Here is a 25,298-nt window from a genome sequence, read left to right as displayed (position 1 = left end):
AAATAAAAATAAAAAATAAATTAATAAAAATATGCATATATTACACATTTAAATATAAACTATTTTAAAAATATTCCTTCGTTATCTACCTTATTAGTTAACCTAATCGATATACAACACTCACACACACTCATACACACTTGCAACACGTATAAAAAAAAAAGAAAGGGAAGATAGTTAAAAATTATTCAATTACCCGAACGAAGCGAATTATCTTGCCGTTGCGCAGGTTATTATGCAAATCGATGCAATACCCAGAAAAAGAAAAGGAAAAAGAGTTAAAAAGAAAAAAAAAGAAGAAAATGAAGAAGCCAGAAGGAGAATAGTAGAGGTAGTGATAAGTACAGGTAGCATAGTAGCAGAACGTAAAAGAAGAGTGGAGGGGGTGAGAATGAAGAGGTAGGGGTTGGAAGGTAGTGTTAGGAATATAAAGAAGAAAGAAGTTTTAAGGTAAAATAAGTGGCCTGAAAAATAAAACGAACAGAATAAGAAGAAGAAGAAGAAGACAAAAAATGGAAGGGGATAGGACAAGAGGTGATTGGAGTGGGGGAAGGTTGTGTTAGGAATAGAAAAGGGCCTTTTTCCAAATGTGTGAGTTTCCTTCTCGAAAGTACTTTCCTTTTCCAACATTTTACGTGAACCAGGTTCGGCGTGGGCAGCTGGCGCTTACTCGGGGATTTGCGATAAAATTTATGTTCGATTCCAGCTAACACCATGAGAGAGAGAGAAAGAGAGTGTGAGAGAGAGTCTTACTATGCCCTGCCATTTCTCTTACCGATTTACAACAGTCCTCTTTTCTCTTTTCCACTTCTACATTCTTCCTCACCCACCCCCCCAATTCTTCCATGTTCTTTCTCTACCCTTCTAACTCTACTTCCTACCAACCCCCACTTTCAGCCTACTTCTTCAAACCCCCTTCCCCCAAAAACCTTTTGCATCTTTCAACTCTACAACTGGCAAAGAAAAAGACAGAGAGACAGAGAGAGAGAGAGAGAGATATACATAAGTTTTACACAAACTTTTCTTACAAAGGGGTTGGAAGGACACACACTGTTTTCCATAGCAATCTCTAACCAAAAGGTTTTATCGTTTGGACGTGTAACTTTAGTTTTTTTTTTTTTAGATATCTTATTACACAAGATAAAAAAAGTGAAAAGAAGAATAGAATATAATGAGATTGGTATGGGATTGTATTACGTAAGAAGGGTATTATTTTTTAATAAAGAAGGAGGGTTGCAATATAAGAATTAAATTGGTTTATTTTTTTTTTTTTTTAGTTTTTAAGTGTTGCATTATATTATTTTTATTATATTTTATTATTTTCCTACTGATGCAAGTTTACTAAGGATGCAAATATATTCAATTATATATATTTTTATGAAATTAGTTTTATTTCGTGTATTTTTTATTTCAATTTAAAATACAGGATACTTTTAATCGCGTTTATTTTGTAATTTTTATCGCTAATTGAATGATTCATTATTTTAAGGTTATCTAAGTTTCTAAGTACTGTCAGTTTTCAATAGATAGCGCTGTATTACAATTCAATTATCTCAATATACATACGACTTAACCTTACTTTTTATTATTTTATGCATTCCAGTTCAATTTGAGTATTATTTTGTGTATTACAATTTACTAAATGGTTTAGAATTATATTAAATACAACAACGAATAGCTACACCCACCCTAGTACACATATATATTGATATTGCACACAAGGTTAAGGTGTTTAAAGGTTGACATTGAGGATTTTTTTAAGCTCGTGAAGAATGATCGTTTAGCAGTGGCGACTTTTGGAGAATAAATGATCGTTTGGTAATACGTAGAAGGTGATGGTTGGTAGTAATGGCTTGAAGGTTTCAAGGATAAATAACGATCGAACGTCAACGTTAACGTTCATTTTTCCTTGAGAGTTTAACAAAAAAAACTCGACCTAATGTGCGAGCAACATTTATTTCCTTCCTTTTTCATATATTTTTTAAACAATTACTCATGTCAGTCACTTATTCTTCTAATGTTTTATCTATCAAAATAATAATCGGTCGTTCAATTTGAAAATTGTCCTTTCGTTTTTTACATATCACCATGTATATCTATATATATATTTAAAGGTTGTAATGCATTTTACTGGCATTCATTGCACTTGTGCGAATGTTAAAATACGTCCAGGGCTTTCGGGGCGATGATTAAATGCAACGTCGACGAGGAGGATGCAGATGTCGTAACAAAATTTGTCACGTTCCATACACGTTATAATTAAATGCCGTAGTCTGGAATTAATGAAAGTTATAACCATAGATGGGTAGTAGGGATTTCTCTTACCTGTTAAAAATAAACCCTCCCTCTGCGTCCCTTTGAACGATTCAACAAATAGGTTAACGTTTATCCCATTTCTTTTAAAAAAGAAAGATATAAAAATTAAGTGTCACAATATGTTTGTCCACTAATAATTCAGAATTACTGAACCAATGTTAATGAATTTTTATTTTTATTTTACATGTGCTTGTTCAACTTAAAATATAGGATAATTTTTATTGAGATTATTTGCTATTTTTTATTACTAATTTAAGGATTTATTATTTGGTAGCTATCTAGGTCTCTAAGTACTGTAGATTTTCAGGTTATGTAGGTGGCGTTGTATTACAATTCAATTATTTCGATATACATACGACATAATCTTACTTTTTATATTTTTGTTGTATATTAAATAATTTAGAATTATATTAAATCAACATTTTTTTTTATAACAAAGCCACAACAAGCACTCTAGTATATATATATACATATATAATATAAAATAAAATACATATATATATATATATATATAATAAAACTCAAGGACGTTGTTGAAGGAAAAAAGAGATAGAGAGAAATATTTGCAAGCTTGTTGTATAACAGAAATCCCAGTCTGGGATAAACTTACTACTTTCGTTGGTAGAAATATAAAAAGAAGAAGAAGAAGAAGAAGAAAGAAAGTGTCTCTACCCTTCAGAAGCGTCCTATCTAAAAAGGGGTGGGGAAGGGGAGGAAAGAGAGGAAACTTTGTTATGCGAAATGAATATCCGGTGTATAGGGGGAAAGTTTTGTTGAAGAAGGAAGGAACACGAAAGATAGATAAAGAAACTGACAAAGATGGAGACAGAAATGAGAGAGAAAAGGATGAAAACTGTCCATAGATAAGGGGAAAGGGGGGGAGGTGGGAGGTGAAGTGGGTTTGGTTTGGGGATGGGGGAAAAAGACTCGGGGGTTGGAAGGAAGAAGTTACTTGGGATGGAAAACTTTTTAACACAAAAGGCGTGCACGGCTATCAAGCATATTGTTCCGTAACGATTTCAAAAGCCCTACGGGGGGTGGTGGTTGTGGTGTTGGTTGTGGTGATGGTGGTGGTGGTGGTGGATGGTTTGAACGATTTCGTCTAAAGTTTTCCCGAATTATTTCATGGGATTATAACAAACAACAAAGCAAAAAATTGCACTATCTGAAACAATACAAAATGAACCCTCGAACTTTTGTTATTCAGCCTAATGGAAAAATATAAAAATATTAACATTTAAATTATATTTTTTGTTTATTTATAAAAAAACAATTACAACACATTTGTATCCACGTTGATATACTTTCAATTACCGATCACATAATTAGCGTAATACGTTGGAAATACTAGTCACTTGGTGTAATAGCAAATCCGTAGAAATAGGTTGTCAAAATGAGAGAGGTGGGGTGTAGTAAGGGGTTTTGCGTGGACACTATGATCCAAAGGGGTTGCTGCTTGCTCGACTCTATACTATTATAGTGTAATCTCTATTCAGAACCGCCAACAAGTTTGCCAACGTTCCACCATCTAAGCGCCATGGGGCACCTATAAGATCCGTTAACAGGACACCTCTAACGTCGTTTATATTCAAGGGCTGAATTCTCGGCGACCGTGTGAGAATTACACCAACCCCCAACCACCCTCTTTTCTCGTCCCTAGAAACTGTTGTTGCTAGCCCTAAATCGATAAATCGTCAACAATTTCTGATAGTTATTTTATTAATGATATATTTTTTACATGGATTGCATAAATGTTAAACCAACCGAACCCATCTACCTGGCCACCTACATAGACGCGTGTTACTTAACGTAAAATATCGTACATCTTTAATAAAAGATGAAAAAAAAACGTATTTTAACATCGATACGTTCCACTTTTCATTTCACTACTATAATAAAGTATTATCCATCGTCTAGATCGATGAGTTTCATCGAACAAGGTAATCTTCTTCTTGGAACGATCGTAAGTTATAAGTCAGAAAGTAGGTTCCCTACCCTCCCCATCCTCCTCCTCCTCCTCCTCCTCCTCCTCCTCCTCCAGCTCATTCCTAAACGTTACTATGAATAGATGCGTATTTCTTTTCCAACATTTAATAGTAGTTGTAGTACTAGTAACTATATGTATGTTTCAAACACACGTGTGTTAAGATTAATCGAGTAAACCTGGTACAGCAACGATGAAGCTTAAGTTTCGAATCCAATATCTCCTTCAGCTTCCAGTTTTCCAACAAGAGAGAGAGAGAGAGAGAGAGAGAGTGGAAGCTTACCACGAGACTTAGCTTGACCTAACCTTTATTGCTAATTCCTAAAAATGATACATTTTTTACAATATCAAAACCTTTAAACAACGAGATTGGTTTATTTTTTTGAAAAAATGATTATTTGGAATATTTTTATTTCCTATGGTAGTTAGATGTCTATCTATCTATCTTTCTATCTATTTCTCTGTTCATGTTCTCAGAATCAATATTCACGAAAGCGGAAAAGCATTTCTAAGCGTCTGCCGAACCGGAACGAAATTGCTGATGCGCTTGGTTTACAAGAACACACCGTCTCGTTGTATAACCCCTTGATCCCGAGCATCCTTCTTCTCGGAATGCAAATTTAACCCTTACTGGTATAAGCTTACAGTATAAGCTTTAGGCCATGCCTAGATTAATCATACTTCTACTATTTTTTTACATTCTCATTTTTATCTTTTTTATATCCGAGCTATCTAAATTGTAAGCTATCTAAAACGTTTTTAAAAGATGATAAATCCTACAAGATGAAAAGTAACTCTGACATATGTTGGAGCAATGAGATATGAATTGTTCATGAAAATAACAAAATGATGATTTTGTTGTTGCAGATGTAGCGGCATCGGTAGAGGTCCATTTCGAGAACAAAGATGGTGGATTCTTTCTGAAACACACACCAAGATCATTTTACCCAACTAGGACGGATACGATACCAGCGATAGCTGCATCGTCAACGGGTACAAGCGTTGGAAGCGTATCAGGATCATCTAACAACGGGGGTACTGTGCCATCATCACCACCAGGTTCAGTCTTATCAATAGACAAGTTCACGGTGTTTCAAACAAGCGAACCAGTTTCAGTACGAGCTAGTTACGGTCCCTTTAGCACGAAACAGACCGTACCAGCCCGTTATATCGTACCCGATCCATTGGATGCATTACCAGGACCGGAGACAAGACGCAATTTGACAGCGGCTACGATAATGGATGCTCAGGAATTGGGTGCTAGACATCTAGACATGTCCGCACATTTGGTTCGTAATAGTGTGCCTAGGGATGCACCGGTCCTTAGGGTTTTGTTCCATGCTGGAAGTGAAGCCGGTGGTAGAAGACAATTACTTTTGGCACGTCATCAAAGAGTATGCGTTGTCCTCCACGCTAGTTTGGCTGCACCATTAAGGAACGTTAATAACAGTGGAAGAAGAGAATATTCAAGCTCATCAGGTTCTTCTTCTTCTTCATCGTCATCGTCCTCATCTTCATCGTCATCGTCCTCATCATCGTCTTCATCGTCTTCGTCTTCTTCTTCTTCTTCTTCTACTACGTCATCCAGCTCAAGTAATTCCGTTTTAACAGCAGCCTGCAGTCCCGACGGTGAAAACGGAGTTTGTTTGGCCCAAATAACAATACCTGCAAACTGGTGGGCACAATTACCGCCTCCGGATCCTTCCGGGCGTGTCAAGGTCGCCAAGACTTTACCAAGATACGTACAGGTAGCTTATTCCGTGCTGGAACCTCGTACCGAAGAAATTGCCTCAGGTAATTCGGACGGTGGTACGGCAGCTTTCTGTCGGCCTCGTGTACAAATTCAACCGGTGACGCCATTAGGCCAAGTACAACTTGTATCCAATCGTGAGGCCTACAAAGAATTAAAGACAGATGATTCTCTCACTTTACTCGTACCTCATGGCCCGTTATATCCAAGATCAAGGCTACACGTTCCAGTTTTCTTAAATCCGATCAAATTGTCCGAAAATCTCAGAGAGGAATTGGTCAACACCGTCGTTCTCAGGTAACTTATCTAATTGTTTCTTTTTTTTTATCTTTATACACATTTAGTGTCACAATATGTTCGACCATGAATAATTCCGAGATTACTGAACCGATTTTAATGACTTTTTTTTTATTTTTTGTGATTTTTGTCAATTTAGGATATAGGGTAGTTTTTATCGCGACTATTTGGTATTTTTTATTACTAATTTAACGATTTGTTATTTGGTGGTTAGCTAAGTTTCTAAGTACTGTAAGTTTTCAAGAGATGGCATTGTATTACAAGTCAATTATTAGGTTATATACATGTCATAGGTTTTTTATTTTATATCATATGTTTTTACTTTTTTTAAGAGCTAGATAAAATATATTATAGAATACTTATCCAAAGAAATTTAACTCTCTTTTCTTTATTTTTCTTTCTTTCTTTTGCTATCTTTTAAACGAGCAACTTTTATTCTGTAGCGTGCTTTTGTAAAGTCATAAATTATGAATACCTATAGTAAGAATTTCAAAGCAAAAGATCGAGGTTCTCGTTTTGAAAAAGAAAGATAAATTGATAGAAAAGAGAGAGAGAGAGAGAGAGAGAGAGAGAAAGAGAGAAAGAATATCTTGATTTTACATTGTAACAATTCGACTTTTACGAATACACTCGAATTACTTTTTTTTCTACTTTCATTTCTGATACGTTCCGTTTTCCTGATTCAACTCATTTTTATTTGGATAAAAATCATTGCGGTCACAGTACGAGAATGAGAAAGAGAAAAGGAGAAAAAGAGAAAAGGGTTTTTCGAGTAAGCGTGTGCAGAAATCTCACGTCGTGCGTATTTCTCAAGAAACTTACCAAGGTTCTGTCACGTTCTCCCCTTAGAGCACTTGCCGTTTTTCGTCTTTCAAGATTCCGCATTAAAGCTTGAGCACCTGCAACGTGTAGATATATAAGTAATATTTCTGAAAAACGTTTCTACCACACATCTCTATCTTTACCATTAGTGTTTTTCCATCTCTCTTTATCTTTTTAACAAACCCCGACTTCATAGGTTTTTTATTTTTGTACAAAAAATACCTTTAATAAGGTATTTAGTAACAGGTGATGTTAAGTATCTAGGATTCTTCATTTCAAAATGAGATTTTATTTTTATTTACGTTTATAATAATATTTGTATTTAATTTTTTAAATTATATACAATAAATAAAATTAATTAATCATAAATAAATAATATTAATTAATTAAATAAAATAATAATATTAAAAATAAGTTTAACAATTGATTAATTATTTACAATTAATTTTAACATTTTAAAAATTAATATTTAACGTTATCTAATTTGTATAGAATTATTTTTCGTTCAAAATAATTTGACACATTTTACATTTTTGAACAAAAAATTATTAACAAAGCAAAATAAGATTTGTTTCAATTGAAATATTTGCAATTTTATTCAACGTCATAGGTCAAAGGTTAAATCTCGTTTATTTATCGATCCCTTCCTGATTAATTTAACAAAAAAAAAAGAAAAAAGAAAAAAGAAATCCAAATGTAATATTGACAGAACTCGTTTAATCTGATGAACCACAAAATCGTGTACTTAAACCATTTGACTTTTCAAGAAATCATTAAAGTTCAAACAGTGAAAGAAATAGAATGAAAAGAACTTTGAACAAGGCAACTCTTCTTATTCCTGTTGACTATTACTACTACTACTACTACTACTACTACTACTACTACTTTATGCTATCTGCATTTCTTTCTTACCAATCCGCATGAGAAGTATAACATCCGGTTAAGAAAAGTGACATAGTCTTTGTCATCGGGTTCTGTATACGCTTTTGACGTGACCCGTTTCACTTGCTGATATCCATGCTGGATAAGAAAGCTCAACGTTATCGGTTACACAAACGGACAACATAGACAGATGATGGTGTCACAAAGAAGTGAAGAAGAACGAAGAGGAAAGGTCAGACGAGTTCATCCCCTTAACTATAATCTTTTTTTTTCTTTATTATTTTTGCATCGTTTCTAAAAAAATAAATGAACAAAAGAACAAACCAAAAATTAATAATCAAAACTATGAATAAAGATTATAAATAATTATTTATATTTTTATTATTATTATTATTATTATTATTATAATTTCAATGCTTTTGCATTGTGTTAAATTATTGGATTGACAACTAAGTCATTGATAATTTTAAAAAGCCACCTATCGACAAAATCCGCAATCATTCACTTGCTAACTCAACACAACATTTGTGTTGTAATTTTGAATGAAATTTTAGTGATGAAAAATTAATAAATTGTTAATGAAAATTTATAAAAATTCGTATCAAATAATTTAAAATGATTCTAAGTTTTTCTTTTTTTAAATTAAATTAGGCCAATAAGGTTTAAAATAACTTAAGTAACTTAACCTGTAATAACCTAAGACAAATCATAATTCAAACTATAAAAATTCGTACAATTAAATATTATTGCAATTATTTATATTTTTAATTAAAATAAATTAATTTATAAAAATAATTTCAATGACAAAAATTGCAATTTAACATCCATAATTTTTTTTATTAAATTATTAATAAAAATTAATGAAAATTCTTCTCAAATAATTTGAAATGATTCTGTACTTGAATTTTTCAAAATAAAATTAAGCCAATAAGGGTGTATAAAATAGCCCAGAAAATAATTCAATTAAATTGTTATGTAATTGCCATGACATATGATGAAATCAACCCCCTGTTTCATAGGGGAAGAAAATGAAAAAAAATAATAAGAAGAAGAAGAAGACAAAAGGAAAAGAATAGAAAAAGAGATGATAGAAAATGTAGTTGTAGTCTTACTACAAGCTCCATTTAACATAGCCAACCCAGAACCCTTTTTTTTTCTTCTTTCTTTACTTTCCTTTTTTTCCCTCCCTTCTAGTTTTCTCTTGCACCCTTTAGTAAAGCTGAGCAATGCCATACCATGCCTATTCATTTCTTTATCCCCCTTTTCGAACATAATACAGCACATTAGCCGTTTCCCGCGTTTAACCGCGTACACTTACACAAACTTATGATCCTTTTTTTTTTTACACATATACACACATATGTATAGAAATTACAATACGTGAGAAGAACGTTTTAACCTTTTCACGCCTTTTAGTCCTACGTGTGATATTTTATTATTCTTAAATAAAGATTTTATACATACATTTATCTTTGTATTTAAAAATTCAGTGTCACAATATGTTTGTCCAGTAATAATTCAGAAATTACTGAATCGATTTTAATGAAATTTTGTTTTATTTTGTATGATTTATTTTAATTTAGAATACAGGATAGTTTTGGTCACGATTATTTTGTATTTCTTATTGATAATTTAATGATTTGTTATGTAAAAGTTATATAGATTCTAAGTACTGTAAGTTTTGAGTTGGTGGCGCTGCATTACAATTGAATTATTTCAATTTATAGAAGACATAACCTTAATTTTTATTATTTTATGTATTCTATTTTATTTATGGTATTATTTTGTGCGTTATAATTTATTAAATAGTTTAGAATTATATTAAATCTATTTAGTTTAATTATTATTTATTCTCAACTCGTATTTAAAAAAAAAAGAAATGGAAGAATATAACCGTAGCCATTTATTTCTATTCACTAACACACACAGAAATGATTGAAACGAGTAGTTGGTAGAAATAAGTATCCTATAAGATATTGTGTTGAGTTTGAATAAAGAAATAAGAAAGAAAAAGATTGGGGGGGGGGTAAAGTTAAGGGATGGTTTTATACTATAACTACAAACATTTCTGTAAATAATATTGTCGTATGTATATATATGTGGAATACATCTTATATTAATTTTTATTCGACCATAAGAATTTTCTTTAGGGAAAATAAAGTTGAGTTAACAGTTAAGAAACTATTAAGTACTTTGTTATATACGAATCGTAAATTTTAAACTAATTTGTTTAAGCAAATTCTCCTTGATACTTCGCAAAAGTTTTGACAAGATTTAAATGCTTAACAAAACGTTCGTAAATTACCAACCTGCATTGCGCTGAATTGAACTATTATATACATATATACATACATATGTATATTTATATGTATGAGTATGAAATATATGCATGGAATAATTATCAACAACTTATACACGATATTCAATCAATTCTTTTGTTTCATCGATTGATCAAATTGTTTATAATAAATAGTTTGAACGCGTGGGGTGCCCTGTCACACGTTGCTGTGGTTCACAATCAGTCTTTAAGTTTTATACCGATTATAAATTGAGATATAAACTATTCTATCTTTGAAGTTGGATGAAATTTCACACAATGTGTAAAATTTGATTAAAATCGGTTCAGTAGTTTAGGAGTCCATTGCGGACAAACAACGTGACACTTAATTTATATATATTAAGATAGTTAAATATATTAAAATTATTATAGTGATATTAATTTTATAAAACTAATCACATTGCATTGTTATATTATTAAATATATTATAAAAATAACAAATGTGTATTAAATTAAATTAAATTAACAATTACATTAAATAAATAATTTGTGATAGGAAAAATACAATATTTACCAATGTATATATATATATTAGAATTAATATAGTTTTCAATTATTAATTTTACAAAACTAATTATTGCATTTTTATATTATTAAATAATAAATATCAAAAGTATTAAATTATTTCTTAAATATAACACATCACTTTGAATTTTCTGATATATTTCTTCACATGTATATATATACATATATTTCTCTCTCTCTCTCTCTCTATATATATATGTATATTTCTGTTCCTTTTTTAAGTATTCAGTACTCGTAAGAGATAGTCAGTATCATTGGCGTCGCATAGACGCGTTGTTCAAACTCTTCCGGCATTCGTTGAACATTCGTGTAAGCTCGCATTCGTGTAATACCGACCCCGTGACCTGACTCGCATGAATTGGAGCGTAAGTTCCTCTCGGAAGGTTCAAGACACCCAACAAAACGATTTCAAGACGAAGATCATGCGTTCTATAGTCTTCCTATTCTTCCTTTTTTTATTGTTGAACGAATAAAAGAAAGAAAAAAGTGTTAGGAAACTTTTTTTTCTTTTTTTTTTTTACATTACCACACCAATTGTAAACGATGTATTCTTACTACTGAAACTACCCCTTATTCTGTTTTTCTTTTTATTTTTATTCGTTCAACCCTTTTTGTTTCTTTTCTATTATCACCAATGAAAAATTCTGGTTTGATAATTGTGTCATTTTTTTTATTGAACGTATTTTCAATTACTTTTTGTTTGTTCTAACTCATTGATAAAAAAATTATTCTATGATACTGTACAAAATGTTTTTCTATTTATTTTATACAGTATCATTGAAAATAAATGGAAACGTCAATTAATCATGATTGTTATTTAATATCACAACACATTAAGAACAATTAATTAATTAAAATTAATATTAAAGTAAAAGTCAATAAATAAATTAAATGTTTTACATTGTGATATTTCAATATTTCACATTTTACATTCGTATTTTTTTATTTTAATTACTGAGTTATAAATAAATATTATCGAATGTTATAAAATTACGAAATACGTGTACGTAATTGTGATTAATCGAGAAAAATAACAAAATTGATAAACTTTTATCTGTAAAAGTTATATGTCTTTACTACGTCAACGAGACGAATATAAATACAAAAATAATCAAAATACAAAAACGTGGAGTGAAAATAGACAAATTAAAAAACAAAATCAAATAAAATACAATAAAACAAACAAACAAAGTTCTTTTGCTACGAACATAAATGTTGAGAGAATATATGGCTGATGATAAAGTGCAAGAACCGGAACATCGGACCGTAGAAGGAAAAATGGGGATGAGAAATGAGGATAGGGGAATGGGGTGTAGATGGTTGGGTACACGGGGAGGGGGAGAGGGGGAGGGGATGGGTGAGAGAGGGGAAAGGGGGAGGATTTTAAAAAGCTCTCCTTCCTAAAAGAGTACCACTTGACTTTCACTACTACCGTGATCCATAACGCGTTCGTTAAGCTCCTGGGAAGTAATTTTTAACACTTTCGAAATAGAAAAAGAAAAAAATTCCTAAGTTGTACTTTCTTTCATTTTTCTTTTTTTTTTCTTTTCAAACTCGATATTTAACTTTCTCTGCCCTTTTCTTACTCTGTTAAAATAATATCAGAATCGAATTGTAATTAAAAAAAAAAAAGAAAAAGAAGACGATTCACAAAACTACAAAAACTTTTGTTAATTTTAATTAACACTTTAATGGCCGCTCACACACAACACGTGTGTCATTGCTGGAACAACAATTATTATTTATTTATATATTTAAAATTAAATTTATTGTTAAATTGTTCGTTATTCTTAACCCTGACGCAATCCTGACGCAATCCTGACACAATCCTGACGTTTGACTGCGTACACAAAGTGTTCCAAATCAATTTAATCAAAAAGAAAGAGAAAAAAATTCAATAACAAATTAATAAATTAAACGATACATTTAACAAATAAAATACAATGAAAAAGGAGTTAATTAATTTGTGTGTGTGTGTGTACTCACTGAAGATGATGAATATACGTGTTGGAACCAAATTTTATTTAATATTTTTTCAAAAGAAAATTAAAGGACCACATTGAAAATGTTGAGATGAGAGTGGGATACAAATATGTATGAGTAAAATCACGTATGTTACACACACACATACACACATATATATATGTATTAGTATTCTATGCATCGAAAGCAATATTAAAAAGTACGAAAAAGGGATGAAATATTTTCGTGTCGTACCAAACACTCGTTGAACAAAATTGCAAAGCGAAGAACCACGATATTATTGCAATAACTACCGGTCTAAGCCGATACCTAAACGAACACACACACACACACACACATATATCTACATATATATATCATCCTATCAAGCTATTGCAAAAGTACTTTAGTATTGTACCGTAACCATATAACATACTATATATATATACTATATACAATACGTAGACCGTATTCAACTATGTTCCGTTTTATACCGTACAGTATACAGTACCGGTACTCCCGTACCGTACCGTGCCGCATCCCGTTTGCGGCGATCGGCCGGAAATCCAATACACAGTACTGCTCGCATTTGCGAAGATAACGCTCGGTTGGGAATCGAGAGGGATAATTGGACGAGGTGTGTGTGGAGGGTAGAAACGTTGATGAGGGTTGTAATCGCATTATTCCGAACGCGTTCCTACAACCCCTTCCCCCACCTCCACCCTACCCCCACCCACCCCTCAAGAGCGTGCCGGATAATCGTTTTTACAAATGCAAATGCACTCGGCAAAAAGACTCCAACCAATGCCTCCTCCCCCCTCCCTCCCTCACTTCTACTCTTCTGTCCTTCAACCCCCGTGTTTTCTCTCTCTCTCTTTACAACGACGAGAAAAAATAAAAAAAAAAAAAAAGAAGGAAAAGAGATGGAAGGATATTACACGTCGTTAAAAACATCCCTTGCATCTACTATTTCGTTAATGATTCGAGTAGTGTGTCTGTTCTACGTGTCACTGTTTCAAAACTAAATTCCAACTACTGCGACAAGTAACCCGTTTACTAACTTGTCTACCCTTTATTTTTTTGTGTGTGTGTTTTGTTTGAGTTTCTTTATTTTCCTTTCTAATTATCGGTTTCCTTTTTTTGTAGTTTACACCCTATTTTTATTTAGTTTTATTATATGATGTTATACCCGTTCGTTCAATTTATGACAGAACTCAATCTCGTTTAGGATCTATTATTATTATTATTATTATTATTATTATTAAATATTATTATTATATTGAATATGGTTGGCCTTTTTTTGGTTTTGTGTTTTGTTTGAATTTAGTATTTTTTTTCTTTTTTTATTCTTTTTTAATCACCAGTTTCTTTTTTTAGTTTGCACCCCTTTTTTCTAGTTCTATTATATGATGTAATACTATATGTATTAATATAATTATTATAATTATAAATACTATAATAATATTCTTTAAATTTATGACAATAACCAGAACAATTTGTTATATATATATATATAGGATTATTATCTATTGTTTTTTTATTTGTTTTTCAGAGCACGAGTTAAGTCAGGTGTAAAAATCTTGGACGCATCTTCTAGCAGCCCAGATTGGGAAGTCAAAGCGGAAATAAATGCAAAAAATACGGCGGCCTCTTTCACGGCTAAACGAAAGGAAGACGTTCCTAGAATGCCAAACACGTAAGTACGTCCAAGATATTTTTCCCATGCGAGACAACACACACACACACACACACACCCTTTCCTCCTTTCTTATTTTCTCATTTTAAATCAATAATATCCAAAACAAAAAATAAAATCAAATAGAAAGAATCAAAAGTAAGTCATCAATAAAAGAAAAATAATTAAAGGTAGAAAAAGAAATTTTGTTAATTAATGTTTCTATCATTTTTATTATTATTATTATTATTATTTTTATATTTTTTAAAGTAATAAACAAACATTCAATTAAAGATAATAATTTATAAAAGAACAAAAATTAAGGTTCGAGGATTAAAGGTACATTCGTAGTAGTAACTTGCAATTGTATTTGTTCATCGCCACGTTTAGTATCATCCCCATGTAAAATGGCGTTAGGTTCGCAACCATTTCGTCTATTTTTCTTCTTCTTAATGTATCGTGTAACACGATGATGATTTTCACCTAACGATGATTCAATCACACCATTTGTCATTGATCCTATTGCAATATCTCTTTTGTATTTTCTACCTTTTCCTTCATCGCTATCACTGTCATCATCATCATCGTCATCATCATCATCGTCACAATCTTTCCTCTTCTTCTTTTTCGATTTTCTACTATGTTTTCTACCATGATTATCATCACTATCATCATCGTCATCATCGTCATCTTTATTTTTATGTTTGTCATCGTCATCGTCATCATCATCACTAGATGAACTACTACTGCTACTACTGCTGCTACTGCTACTACTGCTGCTACTATCATCGTCAACGTCATTTTTATTTTTCCTTCTTTTAGCATACCTCGCTTGTCTATCCAAAATTATCCCAAATTTTTCTTCCTCACTTGAGGAACTCACACCACCTCCACCACCAACACCTTCACCTTCACCATCAGTTTTTGTTAATGATATTTTAACATCATCTTCAATTATTTTCTTTTTCTCTTCTGAACTGGAAGAATCAACACTTTTCGAATTATCTTTAATCTTTTGTACAATTTCCATTCTATTAGTCGTTGGTACCATTTCTTCTTTAATTTCTTCAACCAATGGATGACCATAAATTGTATCGTACAATGATACGAATAAAATTGCACATATTAGTGCAAACAAAGAAGGTGAAACCTTTTTACGCATTATTAATTTTCTTTCCTAATTTTATTTTATATTTTATACTTTAAAATATTGAAATAATTTGATGATGATGATGACGGTGATGTTATTTACGATCTCGTACGTTTGTTAACTGAACGAATCGTTTGTCGGTTCTTTATATACTCTCAGCACGAATTGCAGATAAATGTAAACAAGAAAAAAGAAAATGAGAAAGATATGTATAAGTAGAAGAAATAAAAAAAATAAAAAAATGAAAAAAAAAAAGATAAAGAAAATAATTTTGCTATCGGTTCTAACCTCGCCGATGCTCCACTTTGATTTCTTTCTCCGCTTCACCCCCCCCCCCCTACCCACACTCCACCCCCGCCCCACTCTACCTCATTTTATATTTCATCAGTATGTTTCTCTATCAATGTTTCTTTTTCTTCCTTTTCTTTTTCAATCTTCTCTTTCTCTTTTTATTATTCGTTATCAAAGTTGATCTCTCGTTCGGTTTCTGTTCAATTCGACTTGGTGGGTTTTCTTGTGAAATAGTCGATTGGAATAATCGATAAAGATGATTCAAACACGCAAAACACTGATTTGTATCTTAGATATAATAAGGATTATTATATTTAGAAATCTTTTATCTATTTTTTTTTTTATCTTTTTATTTATCTATTCACCTTTTTTATTATTGCAATATTTTTAATTATATTTTTTTACTATTATTTCGTTTCATTCAAAATGTCAGCAGATACTCAAGTAATTCAAAAATAAAAATTCCAATTAAAAATAAATTAGCATTATTATTTTTATAATAATAATAATAATAATAATAATAATAATAATAATAATAATAATATCTGCAATTAAACAATGCAATTATTAATTATTATTATTATTATTGTAATAATATCTTTTTTACTTTTTATTATTTTCACTTGCAGATTAATTCTACAATTTTTTTTTTATTATTTTCACTTGCAGATTAATTCTACAATTTTCTTTTTTTTATTATTTTCACTTGCACATTAATTCTACAATTTTCTTTTTTTATTATTTTCACTTGCACATTAATTCTACAATTTTCTTTTTATTATTTTCACTTGCACATTAATTCTACAATTTTCTTTTTTTTATTATTTTCACTTGCACATTAATTCTACAATTTTCCTTGTATCACAGAGACATCTCATATTTTTTTTATGTTATCTTCTTCCACTTTTTCAACAATAAAAAAATATACAGCGATAAATTATTCTTTTAAGAAAAAAAATAAAATTGAAAAAATTTTCACAAAATGTGTTACCAAAGGGCAATAAACAAATGACGAGTGATTTGATAGCACGAATTTTTGTTTAATATGACCCAAAAGAACAAAAGTAGAAGGGGTAAACAAGAATGATAATTTTCAGGAAGGGGAAGGTTGAGGGAAGGGGAAGGAGGAAAAAAGAATTAGATTGTCCTTGTAAATTTTTCTTTTTCCTACTTGGCTTTGGTAATAAGCGCAATGGCGTCGAGTAAAGATGCATTAGCGAGACGAGTTCGTAAGGCCAGCAGACATCTTTGTTTTTTTTGTTTTTTTTTTTCTTTTATATATATCATCTTTCTATATATATATATATATTCCATATATGTACATTTGTGCATATACGTTTATACGATTACATACACTAGCCCCATGTATTATGCATAAAACGCGAACCACTTTTCGTATCTCGTAAAGCCTTCGCGTTGCAGTAACAAAAAAAAAAAAAAAGAAAAGAAAAAAAAAATCCCCTAACGACGCGCGTCATTTTTTGCCCCGCATTAGAGAGACGACAACTTTGATCTTAGAATAACCGAGGATTATGAAATACGAACACTTGTTCTAGGATAATAAAAATATTAATTTTTTTTATTTTATTTTATTATATTTTTTTATTCTTGTTGTTCACATCTTCCTACTTTTCTATGACTCATTTTCATTGCTCATTTATTATTATTATATATATACATGTGTGTGTGTTTGTGAAATATGACTAGATTCTAACCTAAATTCTAGATGTGTTTTAATCTATTGAATTATTCAGAAAGTAAGTTGATTTATTTTTTTTTGCTGAAAATGAAGACAAATTTTACTTTGAGGTTAAACCTAGGCCTTTCAAGTTCTCATAAACAATTAAATTTAATAAATTAAACCTCTCAACAATCTCACGTGTACTTATTCGCCATTTTGCATCAACCAATATCTTCATTGTGTCAGAAAAACAAAAACCAATGTACTTTCCAAACAACCCAACACATAAAAATAACTAAACCTAAAAACAAGAAAAATGTTTCAATTTTTGGAGACAGCTAATTTTTCATAAAAGACATGGGAACTTTTGAGACACCTTGTAGATCGATAAAATGAAAATTCATTGAGTGTCTTTTTCAAGAATCTTCGAGTACACGTTTTAAAGACTCTCAGGAAGAACATTTTTCTTCTTCTTCTTCTTCTTCTTATACGTCGTGTATTTTTTTTTATTACTAAAAAGTTTAAATCCCTCGTTAGCGTTGGGTAACATGTAGAAGAGAGAGAGAAAGAAAGAAAGAAAGAAAGGTTAAAAAAAAAAAAGAAAAGAAATTTAAAGGGACACGCCCTACGTGCCTTGAACGAAACTATCGAACTTACGATATAACGAACTTTTGTCAATACACCTAACAGTCTGATGTCTGCAGGGGGTTGGAATCGTTTCTATGTTCTATCCGAAATCAACTCCAATTCCAACCCCACACCCTCCCCCTCCCCCTTCCCCCTTCCCCCCAATTCAACTATGAGAGTATGTGTGTAACGCATATAGTTGTATCAATAGACACACATACATATTGGAAAAATGTCTAGACGATCAGAGATGTCAAAAGTATCGAAAAATCCTTTCCCTGAATTTTGTATGATCAAACAAACGAAATAGAAAAATATTATTCCATCGTGTATGTATGTGTGCATAAATATGTGTATGTATGTGTGTGTGTGTATTGTTCAATACTTAAGAATAGAAAATATCAAATGATTTTATCTTTTGTATTTTCATCTACATATATATATATATATATATAAATAATCTTGGTTTTAGTTGAATGTGTATAAATGTATGTATGTGTGTGAGTGTTTGTAGGTAAGAGGATTTGAGAAAGAAACTGATTATCAAGAAGACACAGTCAATGTTTTTTTAAAGAATAAAAATCCACCGTTTTTTCTTTCTTTTCTTTATTTAAGTAGATAGTTTATTTTCATGTTTGAAAGCAAACAAGCAAGCAAGCTTATGTTAGGAAGAAAGATTTTTCTATGTAACAAATCTTGAAGGAAAGAAGAAGAAGGAAGAGGCTTGTGTTGTTAGATAAAATCTAAAGTTGAAAGTTGCAACTAAGAGAAAGAAAGAGAGAGAGAGAGAGAGAGAGAGAAAGAATTCGCTTACGTTCTTAATGTAGGGGATTCCCCCATCCTCTGGTAAAGGGGGGAAGCAGAAAAGTATGTCCCTTTGAACATTAAATTTAACTTGGAAATTTATCTGCACACCTTTGGTAACCAATCATCAAATGAGAACTGGGATCTTTCCCATACTTGAGAATAAAATGACAAATTTGACTTTTTGTTTTTGTTTGCAATATCCGAAATATTATAAACAATCCTCATTTGTTAATAATAATAATAATAATAATAATGATAATAATAATTTTTTCAGACCGGCCGAAGAAATATTGACGATGTTATTGGAAGCAAATGAAGAAGGAATTGGTGGCAGTTGGGATAATGGAAGAATTGTCTGGAGCGTACGTTATTTTGTCGAAAAAGATGATGAAGATGACGAGGATAAAGAAAAGGATAAAGAAAATGGTTCCCAATTATCCATTGATAATGATCATCATCAACTTCAACGTTTACAGCAACAACGACAAATGCAACAGCATCATCATCATTATCACGATAATGATAAGGTTGCTGCATATCGTCATATTGAAAAACGTAAACTTCAGGCACGTTTGGAAATTCAAAAGGACGACATTCAAGCTGTTTTACCCATTTCCAAGGTTAGTCTATACATTTTTCTACTATACGTTACTAAACTTTAATGAGATTATTTCAACAAATTCTTGGTAAAAAAAAATTCGTTCGGATCAACTGAAATCCATTTTCAAGCATCCCCCATCCCACCCCTCCGTCTACTCTCTTGGGTTTCTTTAAAAAAAAAAAAGGGAAAAAAAATAAGGGTTGGACGTGAGAACCGATAAATTGTCGAGAATGTTGAATCTGGGAGGGTGGTGAACGGACCCCAAAAAAGAAAAGTAAAAGTAAAAAGTTACTAGGGAATACCAAAGAGAGAGAGAGACAGACAGACAGACAGAGAGAACGAATGAGAAGAGGGAGGGGAGTGATGCAAATTTTGTGGTTTGAAAAAAGAAAAGAAAAGAAAAATAAAATAAAAAGAGTGAGAAAGGTAATATCAAATGCGCCATTTCTCTCGACACCGCCTCGATGTTCGGCCGCTCCTACGCTCCACCTACCAAACACCTCCTTCCTTTCTTCCTTCCTTCACCACCAACTTCATTTCCTCCACCTTCACCTTCTCCTTTCTTCTTTTTCAGCTACCAACCAACCTACCACTACTACTACCATCACACACATACCACAAAACTTCCATCTACAACAGCACACACACACACACACAACTTTTGTTAGATCTCTTTCTCTATCTCTCTTGGGTTCCTGTTCTCTGATGGAAATCCCGTAGAAAAGAATCCGCTAACGCCCGATAACCTCTTCCACTTCCTCTTCCTCTTCCTCTTCCTCTCCTCTTTCGTTTCTTCTCCTAGTTGAAGCTAAAGGATCGATACCTAACCTAGGAATGTACGTACCCTTAGACTACGTGCTTGTATAAAAGGTTCACATGAAAGAATCGTTCTTACCAACTCGTTCGACCAGTCTCCAGTTTCACGACTGAGTCTTACTACTCTTCTTAGGAAAAGTAGGGGGAAGAAAAAGAGAGAAAAAAAAAAAATGAAGGTTCAGGATGAGGATAAGGATGAGAAGTCGGAAACGATAGGAAAAGTCTACTGAAGGTACTCTTAGAAAGGGATAATGTTTTCCCTTTAACTTACCGAGAGCAAATGCCATCTTTTACTATTTTCTCAGCTTTTCTTCTTTCCTATCCTTTCCCCTCACTCCTTTCTTTCATCTGTAGTTCTCTTATTCTTACCATCGTCTTTTTACATTTACCCTAACCTCACTTTTTCTTTCTCTTATTCTGTCCCTTTGTTTGTAACCTGCCTAAAGATATTTTCTTTTTTTTTTTTAGTACAATTTAAAGATACATGAATCATGTTGATTGGTTGATTGGTTAGTTGGTTGGAATTTAGAATAGAAAAGTAATATTTATACCACTTCAAAGAAACACCGACGATTCTTCATGACGATTGTCATCAAAAGTAACCAAAAGAAAATAATCAAAAATAAATATAAAGGTCTGATCAGGTGTATATATGTGTACGTATACATATATATATAGAAGAAGAAAAAAAGAGGGATGAATAAATGGAGGTATCGAAATGATCGAGATATCGATAGATATCTTTAGATATCTTTTTAGATATATATATATATATATGGTTACAGTGGAGCTGTTCAAAGTAGTAAAACTCAATCACGTATTCCACGTGGCCAGCAAGAAAAGAAGTAGATAGATGCAAAAAGGGGGTAGGATGGGGTGGGGTTGGGTTGGGTGAGGGGTGAGGGTGGTGCAGTGCACGTATATTGCCTCGGCTACTTTCGTATGCCATTCGACTCTTTACCGTTCGTTACCATGGAAAATCATCGGGTTCGATATCTTTACGCGAGCAAAAGGATATCCTTCTCGATTTACGTTGTCGCTCTTTGAGAAATAGAAAAAGAGAGAGAGAGGTAGATGGGTAAGTAGGGTGTGGGGTTGAAGGAAGAACGAGAGAGAACGTTTGCGGCTAGGAACGTGAGCTACCTCGTAAACAAGGAATCAACGATGAAGAACCAAAAAAAAAAAAAAATAGAAAAAATGTTGCGAGAAATATGGCAGACTCTGAGAAAGAGAGAATTATCTCATACTCTCTCATACTCTCTCTCTCTCTTTCTCACTCATACACTCCTATCTTTATCTATAATAACCTTTTTTCTATTTTTCTTTAGACAAAACCGCTATCTCCTTTACCTTTCTTCGCAAGGGGTGGGTCTGTTGAGAAAAAAAAATATATAAAAAGAAAAAAATAACACCTTCCTATTTTCCTCTACCTTTCATCCCCTTTTTTTTTGGTTTTCCATAAGAAAAATAAAAACCAAACAAAAAAAGAAGATCAAGAGAGGAAAGGTATCAAGGGACGAAAAAAAAAAAAATTTCTTTTAAAAGCCAACCGAGAAAAACGTTCAAAATGCCATAACGCGTTCCAAAGCAACTCTCCTCCTCCTCCTCCTCCCTTTTGCGAAATAAGCGCGTCGCGCGTGAAACGAACAAGCGCTGGGCTCTTTTTATCTTTCACCTCTCATTTTCTTTTTTCTTTTCTTATTTTCTTTTAGCAAGTACTTTCAAACACACCTTCACACTTAAACCAACCTTTCTAACCTTAGAAACCAATACCAACATCGACACACACCACACTATTCTACGACAATAATCTGAGAAAAAGGAAACTTATCGATTGTACTCCATTTTCTATCGAACTATAGTTGTCAACCCCCCTCTCCCTTCAACCCTCTTCTTATTTCTACACCTGCTCATTATTTTGTTCGAATGATTTGTGTATAAGTGTGTGTAGGAATTCGTAAAGGTTAACCAATTGGACTGTCAACTGACACTAACGTAATGAATTAATCCGTTTACGTGTTTCCCTTGAAAGGTAAGAGAGAAAGCAGCCCTTCCAAACCCTTACCTCACCTAACTCACCCTTACCACGTGCCACCTATCTGCGTTATTCCCCAACACCCCCAGAGTTGTCAGAAATTTCAAGCTTCTTGATTATCTGGCACACTAATTGCCCTAACCTTCCAGATGATGGTAAAGGAACGAAGTTTTTAATTAAAGGAGAACCATCCCCCTTCTTCTTCTTCGTTTTCCCTTATCTCTCTCTCTCTCTCTCTCTCTCTCTATCTATCTATCTATCTTTCTATCTTTATCTTTATCTTTCTCGAGTCAAACGTAAATTCGTTTATATTTCTTCGTTCGTTTCGTTTAAACTCTAGCACGTATATATCTTCAACCTTCTGCCACTGGATTCAAAATGATCTTTAACGAAAACTAAATTAACTTTGAAGTAGAAGAAGAAGAAGAAGAACACTTTTACCTTTCTCGATGAATGAACAAAAATAAAATAAAATAAAAGATTATTTCGTCACGATCATACTTCAATTTATTTTTAAAAGTACTTCGAAACTAAATTGGTTTCTTTGTTTGTTTGTTTGTTTTTTTTTTTTCGTTTCCTAACTTTGTTTGTAAATTAAATTAATGTTATTTATTGAAATGTTAAGTACCTTTATCGATTTTTCAATATTTGATACTTGAAAGAATTTCAATAGTACGCTGAAGTAAAAAGTAATGGCGTCGTTACTACGCATGTCAAATTATTTCGAATATTTTCAATTAAAAAGCTGATCGATGAATTTTATCGTTACGATATTAAAAAATATTGCATACCAGATAGAACAAAGATCGATTAATTAATTGTAGTTAATGAATTTAATTATTGATTATTAATACAAACTTGTTTGAATATAATTTGTTTGAATTTTGAGGTTAAAAAGCGACGTTACTTTCTGCTCCACTTAAATATATACTTTTATTAGCATTTACATTTATTTTGTTTCTTTCCTAACTCTTTGTTTGTTTTTTTTTTTTTAAATTACCTACATTAATTTTATTTATTTTAAAATATTCATAAAATTGGAAAAAGGAAGCCCCTTTCATTGATTTCAATATTTGATACTTGAAAGAATTTCAATAATGCATATAAAATATCTATTTATGTCTACATATATACTTTTATCTATCTATAAGGGAGAAAGTATATACTGAAGAGTAAAAGTTACTTTATCAAATATATATATATATACATATATTTCGAGTTCGATTTGATCCTCGATACGATAGATATCGTTTTTATGCCTTAAAGCAATATTTCAAGAACATTGAACAATAACAACCAGCGTGAGAGAAAAGAAAAAGAAATAAAAACAAAACAAAAAAATAAGAAAAAATCGAAGATGTACAACAGGTAACCAACATTCTCTTCTCGTACGATTTACCTTTTCTTTCATTTTTGTTTTTGTTTTATTTTACATGAAGGTAAAAGTGCACTTTGCTATTTTCAAAGTTTAGTTAAAAGACTAATCCCATCTATATAACTTTAGGCTAACGTATCTAAAATAATACACAAATAAACACATATGCATATATATGCACATTGTATATGATGTGTGCATACTTTATATATATATATATATATATATATATATAAATAAAAAAGGATAGAATATACCATGCGAGGGCAGAGAATTTAAATTCCCTCGTTGCAATATCCGAGTCGTTTGATGTTACTTTCTAAAGGCCAGACCGTACGGAAGCCAACTTGGAAATGGCTGCTTGGATATACCGGACCAGGTTGGCCCCTTTCCTCTTCTTCTTCTTCTTCTTCTTCATCCTTCACCCCTCTATCTCCCTTTCTTTACCTTCCCGTTGACTAACCGAGGCGGCACCAGTTGGCCAACTGGAAGGTATGGAACCTTCATATCTATGTGCATACATAATCGTAGGGACTCCTACCTTATGCTTTCTTTCGTTTTTTTGTTGTTTATCTTTTCCCTTCCATGTGTAGGTAATCGTCAAGCATCTCTTTTCACGGAGAAATGATATATTTTTGATCATTTTAACAGAACCTGAAACACAAAACACATTTCATGTTATCACGAATTCTTTCTTATTTTATTTTATTTGTTTATTTAAAAATAAAGTCATTAATAATTATTTTCAACACATAAAATCATAGAGGTACTATTAAACAATATAATATGATGATTATTATTAATAACAATTAAACTATTTGAAAGATTTTACAATAACATCCTAGGATTGTACTACTCACCAATTCTTTCTTATTTTATTTTTTTATTTAACAATAAAGTCATTAATGAACATTTTCAATACATAAAATCATAGAGGCACTATTAAACAATATAATATGATTATTATTATTAATAACAATTAAACTATTTGAAAGATTTTACAATAACATCTTAGTATTGTAGCTTCAATATTCGACGTTTACGATGTAAATCGATTTACGATCGGAAATGATCATCGAATGGAAGATGAATGGAATAATCTGACGAGACTGAATCTATTTTCCTTTCAGAACTGGGAAATTATGAATACGGCTGTGCTGACGGGACGACAAGTGTCACAAGGAATGAAGGTTTTCATCGTCAGTCAAGCTGGTACCGTGGCCGACGTCACTTTGCAATCTTCCTGTCATTCCGAGGACGAAAGTGTACTTAAGGTAAAATATCGTTATTAATGGTGCCACGTTATCGGAGATGTTCGATCGTTAATATTGGTAACCAATCCGTTCTAACGTCGTAATATCCAG

At 31.9% G+C, this 25,298-nt stretch overlaps 1 protein-coding gene across 5 annotated transcripts in view; it reads left to right on the top strand.

The window, feature by feature from the left end:
- dtn (transmembrane protein 132C dtn) overlaps positions 1–25,298 on the top strand; it is a 111,216-nt gene that overhangs the window by 80,107 nt on the left and 5,811 nt on the right. For all 5 annotated transcript variants that reach the window (XM_015325614.2, XM_015325613.2, XM_015325612.2 and 2 more), the window contains 4 exons: positions 5,168–6,347; positions 14,429–14,572; positions 19,382–19,727; positions 25,065–25,208. In XM_015325614.2, the coding sequence (XP_015181100.1) occupies positions 5,168–6,347; positions 14,429–14,572; positions 19,382–19,727; positions 25,065–25,208 (1,814 nt within the window). The remainder of the gene's footprint in view (positions 1–5,167; positions 6,348–14,428; positions 14,573–19,381; positions 19,728–25,064; positions 25,209–25,298) is intronic.

Source organism: Polistes dominula, unplaced genomic scaffold, assembly GCF_049000335.1.
Source record: "Polistes dominula isolate Pdom_NZ unplaced genomic scaffold, Pdom_raw_medaka contig_19, whole genome shotgun sequence".
NCBI classification, from domain to species: Eukaryota; Metazoa; Arthropoda; class Insecta; order Hymenoptera; family Vespidae; genus Polistes; species Polistes dominula.
This window is presented reverse-complemented; position numbering and strand designations above follow the sequence as displayed.